At 49.1% G+C, this 9,313-nt stretch overlaps 1 protein-coding gene across 1 annotated transcript in view; it reads left to right on the forward strand.

The window, feature by feature from the left end:
- Window positions 1–2,684: 2,684 nt before the first annotated feature.
- Gal3st3 (galactose-3-O-sulfotransferase 3) overlaps window positions 2,685–9,313 on the forward strand; it is an 11,057-nt gene continuing 4,428 nt past the window's right edge. The window contains exons 1-2 of the mRNA XM_021204527.2: window positions 2,685–2,872; window positions 7,040–7,275. Of these exons, the coding sequence (XP_021060186.1) occupies window positions 7,151–7,275 (125 nt within the window). The 5' untranslated portion in view covers window positions 2,685–2,872; window positions 7,040–7,150. The remainder of the gene's footprint in view (window positions 2,873–7,039; window positions 7,276–9,313) is intronic.

Consider the following 9,313-nt stretch of genomic DNA (forward strand, 5'->3'; position numbering starts at 1 on the left):
TGCGCCGCCCAGAGGACGACCGCTCGCTGTGACATCCCGTACTCAGCACTAGTAATACATCCGCTGCCTGGCTACAAGAACTTACTCTCCCCAGAGCAGACGCATTCTTCTCTCCTGCCCAAACACATACTAAGTCTTCTGTCCCGACACCCTTCAATGATGAGAGACCTGGGTGCTTATTTCTCCTAGGAGCTCATAGAGACAGCTTTCCGGCTCCCGCAATGGGAGGTTGGAGCCGATGGCTCTGATAAAACAGTGTCTGATTGTCCGCTCACTCGCGCCCAGGCATGCTTGAATGGGCTGAAAAGAGACCGGAGCCGGTAGAGGAACGGACCGCCAAGCTGAGTTCCAGCTGCTGACCTGGGGGAAGGGCGCTGCTAAAATAAAATCCCCTTTTGCACCTTCGAAAAAGTCTTAAATAAATGTATTCTCTGTCAAATGCTTCCTTCCTCTTTCTAGGGACGTTCACTAATACATTTTCCACCTTTCAGGTGTTTTACGTGTATGTGTACCACTTGCATGCCTGATATCTGTAGAGGCCAGAAGAGTGTCAGATCTGGAACTGGAGTTACACGTTTGTGACTCAAACCCAGGTCCTCTACAGTGCTCTTAACATCAATTCTCAAGCCCCAAGGTTTTTGTTGTTTAAGACAAATGTGTCCTTGTATGGCCCAGGCTACCCTAGAACTTCTGATCCTTTGCAGACTACAGATGTATACTATCATACCCAATTTCATGGAGTGGAAGATCAAGAGTCATGTAGTTCAGACTGTCCTGGGACAAAATCTAGCCCAAGCTAACCTCTAGCTCTTGGCAATCCTCCTGCCTCTGCCTTTGTTTCATTTTTAAGTCTTTCCTACCCTTTATTCCCACCTCCATCCCCCCAAACAGGATCTGGAACTTGATCTTCTTCTATCTTGAAGTATTTAGCATCCAGAAGACAGCTAATAAATGAGGGGGAGGCGGGGTGTCTAACCTGGGAACTTTATATTCTTGTAGAAAAACAAAAACAAAAACAAAAACAAAACAAAACCTCAGGACCTCTCTTTGGGCAAGACACCATGACCCTTGCCTGCCCAACACCCACCAATTCATTTTATCTCCTCCCCTCTCCTAGTTCTGCAGCTCTCAATGACAGCGTTTGGTTTGTGTGTGATGAATAAGGGAGAGGAACACAAATGGTCTCATTTCCCACCCACACGCTTCAGATCTTTTCCTAGCCACCTCCGTTTCACCAGCTGTCCTCAGGGGAGAAATAATTGGAAAGGAGGGGTGGACAAGATGCAGGAAAGGTGGGGTCTGAGAGAGACAGAAAAAAAGTACAGGGTCGGGGTAAAAATGGTTCTTGTTCCCTTCACCTATTCCCAAAGGGTGACTCTTCCCCCCTGGGTTCTCATCGCTGCCCTACACTGGGATTGCAGACGGAACCAAAGCCAGAAAGGACAGGACTAAAGAAAGAACGACAGTGGCTTTTCCTCATGCTTGCCAGCTCACTCAGACAACCATTTGTAACCCAAAGGAAGTCTCTGCTCCCTGTAATCAGAGAGCCCAGAGCAGGTCACCTGAGGCTGGCGGCCCCAGTATGCTCAGACAGGACTGTAGAGGAGTCCGGGAGGCGGAGGAGGAGGAGGAGAAGGGCAGATAGCAGAGCAGATGGGTCAGTAATATAACTAGGGCCAGAAAAGGACACACCAAACAGGATGATGGCTTTGGTTTTTTTTTTTTTTTTTTTTCATGATTGTCCTAGGATGCAGATAGGATACCAAACTGTGCAAAGGGAAAGACCAAGAGAAAACAGAAGCTGACATGCCCATGTGCCCCTGCCTCTGAAGTCAGGATCCTTACATGATGCCCACTTATTGGCTGTGTGAGACCAGAAGGGACCAGTGCAGCCCCTTTAAGTCCCAGAGTTGGGTGGTTAACCTACCTGAAGATCCTTTCCTTGGCCAGAATAAAGGAGACAACATCCGTGCCATCTCTAGAATCAACTGTGGTCTCGTGGCATCTAATGTGGCTGTAGGGGGTGCCAGTATTAGACACCCACCAGGAGCTCTTTCAATTAGAGCTGCTACAAGGAAACAGGTGCCCATTTCAGTGCTGAGAAGTGGCAGAACTCAGGAAGTTGCCTCTTGACTCCAAGATGGAGTAAAGGCAGAAACCAGAAATGAACTGGAGTTTCTGAGTCCGAGTGCAAGGTACAGAGACCCCAGATCAACAGCAGCTCTGGTCAGAAGTGAGAACTCTGGAGTCCTGACCAGGCCTGGGTAAACTTCTAGGTTCTGCCTCAGGAGAGCTGGAGGGCAAACTGGAAGGGATGGGGCCAGGCAGGCGAGTAGAGGTACGAAGTACAGGAGAGAGAGAGAGGGAATACAGGAGGCTACTGTGCACCTGAACCTCTAACCCAGCCACAGGAAGCGCCAGTGACCGACAGGACCCAACCACGCCTCGGTTTTCGCTTCTGATGGACAGACGCTTGCTGAGCTCAATGGTGTTGAGCTCTTTCTACAAGATTGCAAGGGAAAGATGCCTGTATCTAAAGATGCCAATACCACAGGAGAACGCTCACCAGCAGCAAGCGAGCTATGCAGTCCCCCTCCTCTTGCTGCTTTTTCTTTCCCCCCTCCTCTGAGCAGCCAGGCCCCCGCCCCCGCCCCGCCCCCGGCGTGAGATGGGGGACGGGCGGCGGGTAGAGCTGAGCTGAGCGGACAGACTCAGGCGCCGCCACCTGATCCCATCCAGGCGCAGCGAAGCAAGCTACCGGCATTCTGCGTTCAGAGCCCCCGTTACCCTCAGACCCGGCAGATTTCAGGACAAGGGACCCAAGGGGAGCGGAGGGTAGCCCTGACCCAAGTCGGAGACAGAGCCTGCCTGCGTGAGTACTGCAGTAGCCAGCCGGGGGCTGGAGGGAACAAGGGTGCACTGCAAAGAGGATGGGGGCCCGGGCAGTTGCAGAAGAGTATCTTCGGGGCCTTGTGCCAAGAGAGCTTGAGGGGGTGGCTCCGGTCCCTGAGGAAGCTGGGAAGGGGTTGAATCTGGCCAATTCCTTATAGTGTCCAGATCTCTGCATGAAATTGAGGGAATGTGGGGCGCGGTGGGGGTGGGAGTGGGTAGTAATGGAGAAAGGAGAATGAAGAGAATTAAGAGGCAGGGATGAAAGCGTGTAGGGGGCGGGATGACAGAGAGAGGAGACTCGGGAAACCTTGTGCAGGGGGCAGAAGGGATGGAAAGATATTCGATCTCCTGGGCTCCGTTGTGCTACCTACCCTCTCTGCCCTATTCTGTTTGGGGACTTTCGTGACCTGAGATATGCCATGCCCCAAGACAGCTTAAGTCTCCACATCACTGAGAGGACAAGTCCCAGTGGTCAGGCCTGGGAGCCACTCCTCCACGAGCATCAGTATCAGCCCCGTGGCTCTGAGGGGAGAAGGAGAACGAGATCTTTGGGGAGTAGGGTGGACATCTGGGTTAGCTTTCAGATCTCTGGCTGGCAGATCTCTGGCTGGCAATTCCATTTCTTCTTCGGTTCCCTGGAGAAAAGAAAGCAATTTACAAAACTGGGCAGCAGCCTGAGGTAGATGATTCTGACTAAAATTAGCACTGCTATTCTGATAAGGCTGGCACCCTGGCCTACTGGGTATGGTGAGGAGACCTCTTACCAAAGAAAAGACACTGGAGACAGGAATATATGAAGCCTCTCTGTGCGCGGCATACACACCAGCAGCGTGGCCACCCATTTGCTTCAGCCTCAAGACCAGAGGGAAACCCAGCCCAGGGAACTCCTCCGGGCCCCCACTGCTAAGTCCTTCTCTACAACAGGCATGGCCCGACCCAAGGAATGCAGGCCTGCCTACTCTAGTAGCTAGATGTTACTCTCTATCTGGACCTGGAATGGTTTCTCTGGCTGAAAGCCCACATACACGATACAGGGTTCTTGCTTTCAAATACCTGAATCTGTCATGAAGAAAAAAATCTGCCCTGTGCTCTGAAGAGTGACATAGCTACAACACAGAATAAGGAACAAGGGCAAGCGTCGGGCAATGGTGGCGCATGCCTTTAATCCCAGCACTTGGGAGGCAGAGGCAGGTGGATCTGAGTTTGAGGCCAGCCTGGCCTACAGAATGAGTTCCAGGACAGCCGGGGCTATACAGAGAAACCCTGTCTCAAAAGAGAGAGAGAGAGAGAGAGAGAGAGAGAGAGAGAGAGAGAGAGAGAGAGAGAGAAAGGGANGGAGAGGAGAGGAGAGGAGAGGAGAGGAGAGGAGAGGAAAGAGAAAAAAAAGAGAAAGAAATAAGGGCAAGCCAAACCCAGGAATGGTCACAAGGTAGGGTGACTGGTCCTCACAGTCCCAGAATGGTCCCTGGAAGGAACTGTAGGCAAGAATGAACTAGGTTATATTGGGAGGGAATATGCCAGAGCCCAAAAATCCCTGCCTGGAAACTGGTGCCTAGGGAATCCCCTTGCAGACCTTAGCAATTTTGTTGGCTCCCCAGTTCCAAGCCTTGGAGGCAATGGATAAAGCTGTTAGTAGAATAGATGGGGTATTAAGACAGCAACCTCATTCTCTGAGGCTAGGAAAAGATCCACTATAGCTCCCCTTACACTTGGCCTCCATGGCTGGGTCAGATTCCTCTAAGATATAGAATAGTTTAAGCAAGTTTAAGAGGTAGAAAAGCAGCCGGGCGTGGTTGCACACACCTTTAATCCCAGCACTCGGGAGGCAGAGGCAGGCAGATTTCTGAGTTCGAGGCCAACCTGGTCTACAGAGTGAGTTCCAGGACAGCCAGGGATACACAGAGAAACCCTGTCTCGGAAAAAAAAAAAAAAAAAGAGGTAGAAAAAAACTTGTCCTCTAATTTTTTTCTCTTGGGAAACCATCTGGTCACCAAGTTCTCCAAGCAGGATTTGTGATAGAAACTTTGTGTCCTTAAAGGGCCAAGACCTTGAATTCCTCCTGCTGGAGACCAATGTTCTATCTCAGAAATCCCCAAATTGGAAAGAACCTAGGCTCCCTCTGTGCCCTAGATGGCCTTCTGAGGCCAGACTCTTTGCTCTCTGGGCTCCAAAATGATTATGTCTCACTGGCTGGTGGAAGAAACCAGATGGGACCTGGAGATAAGGGGAGTTGTAAACAAGACATCTTTCCACCTAAACAGGTTTAGATGTAATCTGGCATTAATAGGGAAGGGGGCACAAAAAAAAAAGGGAAACTGAAAGCCAAGTCTAGAGCCACAGAGTTACCTCATCCCTCCTGGGACCAGGTGTCCTAGTTCCTTACCCATGCATCTATCTTCTCCTCCCTTCAGAGGTTAACAGTGTGAAGGCTGATGCCTGTACATACACCCCAGGAATAAGACAGACCCACCCTAGCCTGGGGGCAGGCACGGCTGCTGAAGCTAACTTTCCACCTGAACTGCCAACACACTTGCAAAGAAAGCAAGCCTGGCCAGGAATCAGGGCCTTGTCTTGCCCCTCTCTCCCGCTTCTTACCTAGAAGGCTCATCTCCTGCTGGGAATTCTCAGCAGAGCAATTTGTAGCCACCCTGCCCATCGCTCCTAGGCTAGTCCTGGCCAAGCACCTGCACAGTCAGCTGATGAGCCACATGCTTTTTAAACGTCTAGGGATGGCATTCAGATAAGGGTCCAGGGTTTTAAGTACTTCTTTCCCTGGTAGATTTAGTCCCAGGCCCTTAAGGCAGTGGTGACACGAGCTGGAGGGCTCAGTGCTCAAAAGTATGCAAAATTACCAGACCAGGCAGGAATGGAAAGACAAACTTTTCTGAAATTATTTGACGTCTGTGTTTTGCCTACATGTATATCTGTGCATCGTGTGCATACCTTGTACCTCCGGCAGAGGCCAATCCTCTGGAACTGGAGTTACAGAAAGTTGCAAGCCACCATGTGGGTGCTAAGAATCAAACCTGGGTTCTCTGAAAGAATGACCAGTGCTCCTAAGTGCTGAGCCATCTCTCTAGCTTGAAAAATAAGTTTTGAATGGGAACAGCTCAGGTAAAGTCTAAGAACAAGGACTTTGGAGATAGAAGAGTAGATTTGGCCAGATGTGGGGGCACACACCTTGTTTTTAATTGTTGTTGTTTAAATATTATTTATTATTATTTATACAAGTACACTGTAGTTGTCTTCAAACACACACCAGAAGAGTGCATCAGATCTCATTACAGACAGTTGTGAGACACCGTGTGGTTGCATGGGAATTGAACTCAGGACCTTTTGAAGACCAGTCAGTAATCTTAACCACTGAGCCATCTCTCCAGCCTGGGGGCACACACGTTTAATCATAGCATGTAGGAAGCAGAAGCAGGTGGATCTCTGAGTTTGAGGTCATCCTGGACCATGTAGCAAGTTTCAGGCCAGTCAGGCCTACTATAGTGAGACTAATTTTTCTTTTTAAGTAAGTAGATCTGAGTCACCAGTCTGCTATCGCTGGCTGTGTGTCTATGAATAAGTGACCGTTACCCTCAGCACCTCATTGTCATCAACTGCTTAGTGGGAAATGCTTGTGATATCCAGAGTTAGTAATACTATATTAGGCCTGCAGCACTAATCGGAGGCTGAAGGAGGTGAGGGCTTGGCTGTTTCTGAGGAGTTTACTCTCGGGATTCAGGACCACCTCTTGGCTCAAAGAGTCAGATAACAAGTCCTGGAAGAGAAAATCTTGGACTGGGACTTCTGTGTTCTGAGCCACATGCTAGTGCTGAGGGAAGACTACTGTAGAGCTAGATTCAAATGGCTGTGAGACAAAGACAAGTTAGATACAGTCGGGGGGGTAAACACACAGGGCTCAAGAAACAGAATAGCTATAGTCTGAGTGTTGGACACATCCCAGACCTGTAATTCCACCCAAGACTAGGTTATCTGGACAGAGAGGAGATAGGGTCTTGGGGATAGGAGGTGGAATTCGATCTGCTCTGGCATCTCTGTTCACCCCACTCATTGAATCTTTCTTTTGCAGCAGTCCTGTTAAGCCTGGAGTCTTTCTCCTCTGGCCACTGCAAACTTGTCTGTTTCCTTGTTCTGCCAGGCTTTTCAGGAACACTGGCCCTGCTACCAGAGCCCCAGGACCCCCCATGAGTGCTGGTGAAGGAAGCCCGGGATAATGAGGCCCTGGCTGGTCCAGGAGTGAACCCTCACCATGACACCTATCCTCCAACGCCTGCAGCAATCCACCAAGATGATGAGCCGCAGGAAAATTCTGCTATTGGTGCTAGGGTGCAGCACCGTAAGCCTCCTCATCCACCAGGGGGCGCAGCTCAGTTGGTAAGTGGTGGCCCTTAGTGAGGGGGTATGGCCCCACAGGAGGTACTGTAGGCCAAAGCAACCAAAAGGCTTCCTTGGGCTTCCCTCCCTTCCTGTAATCCACAAGTAGTTTCCATCCTCTAGAGCAGTGGTTCTCAGCCACCCTAGTGCTGAGTCCCTTTTCCCCAACCATAACATTTTCATTGCTACTTTGTAACTATTTTGCTACTGTTGTAAATCCTAATGTAAATATGGGTTTCCCAAAGGGTTAAGACCCACTGATAGAGAACTGCTGCTCTAGAGCCAATAAGCAAGGACAGGGCTCCATGGACAAGACTGAGTACACTGCTCAATCACAGAATAAGTCAGTTAGCCAAGATCTGCATCTAGCTTTAGTCTTTCTTATAGCATCTTTCCTAATGCTTCCTCAATGGGTTGCAAACATCACCCTGGGTTGTTTTGTTCTTTGGAGACAGGGTCTCATTTTGTAGCCCCTACTCCACCCCCCTTTTTTTCTTTTCATGGTTTTTCTGTGTATCCCTGGCTGTCCTGGAACTTACTCCATAAACTAGACTGGCCTTAAACTCACAGAGATCTGCCTACCTTTGCTTCCTGAGTGCTGGGATTAAAGGCATGCACCACTTACATTTTGCCTTCACCTCTGCCAGTACCATCACCGGTAACCAACTTTGTAGCCTCTTTTAAAGCTATCCTTTGCAACCGAAGGCTCCTCCTGAAACAATTTCGACTCAGTGTTGAGTTTAAAATTTTTAAAAAGATTTATTTTATAGATAAGTACACTGTAGCTATCTTCAGACACACCACAAAAGGGCATCAGACCCCATTACACATGGTTGTGAGCCACCATGGCTGTTGGGAATTGAACTTAGGACCTTTGGAAGAACAGTCAGTGCTCTTAACCACTAAGCCATCTCTCCAGCCCCAGTGCTGGGTTTAAAGGCCTGCACTACTACACCTGCCTGTCCTTGGGCTCTTGATCCTGAGTGCTGGGATCACAGATGTGCACCACCACACCCAAACACCAAGTGTTTGAAATGCTACAAAGCAAACCTATTGCCTCAAGAATGCTAGGCAAGCATTTTACCAGCTAAGTCCTAAGCCCCACAAGCAACTTACTAGTCCACTACTTGGACACAGTCCTTCCTGGGACACAGTCCTTCCTTTCTGAGCTCATGACCTCATGTGTGACCCTCTGGTCATGCTGCTATAGGACATCATGCAATGAGAATTAGCCTCTGTTCCTGATTCCCTGTGGGAACCAAATTCCTGCACCTTTCCAGGTGTCAACTTCCCCACTATTTCACATACTCTTCAGAGTGATTTGCTAGTTTTATAAATGATGCCTGTATAGGCATTATCCTGAGCCCAAACCAGCTACACACAGGAAATCCTTGTGGGGCTCTCAAGCTGCTTAGAGCTGTCCTTATCACTTAAGGCTTAGGACAGAAGACTCGGGTGTGATTCAAAGACTGTCCAGATCTGATAGCTGACAAGTAATCCCAAACATCCTTGTTTCAGGATCTAGGAACAGAGGTGAAGGTGGCACAAGGGCCATGCTTGTTTAGAACAATACAAAGCAAAAGCTCCAGAAATGCACACATACAGGAATGTGTGGATCTCCAAAGACCTTAATAGAAACATGTAACAAGAACAATAAATATGTTGCTGCAAAGTCTGTTACCCCACTCCCCTCAAAAAGAGTGCTTAACTAGTTAAAGAGCAGAAAGGAGAAAAAAGACACAGTCAAGATTGGTGACTGAGTTGGCTCCAGAGTCTTCTCAGGTCCTCAATTTCTAAACATTTAAAGTAAGTTTCCCTCAAGGATCTCAAAGGACCATTGTCCTTTACACTATTTCTGCATTTAAAAATAACCCTTGGGCTGGTGAGATGGCTCAGTGGGTAAGAGCACCCGACTGCTCTTCTGAAGGTCCAGAGTTCGAATCCCAGCAACCACATGGTGGCTCACAACCACCCCTAACAAGATCTGGCGCCCTCTTCTGGAGTGTCTGAAGACAGCTACAGTGTACTTACATATAAT

The sequence above is a fragment of the Mus pahari genome, chromosome 1, assembly GCF_900095145.1.
Source record: "Mus pahari chromosome 1, PAHARI_EIJ_v1.1, whole genome shotgun sequence".
Lineage (NCBI taxonomy): Eukaryota > Metazoa > Chordata > Mammalia > Rodentia > Muridae > Mus > Mus pahari.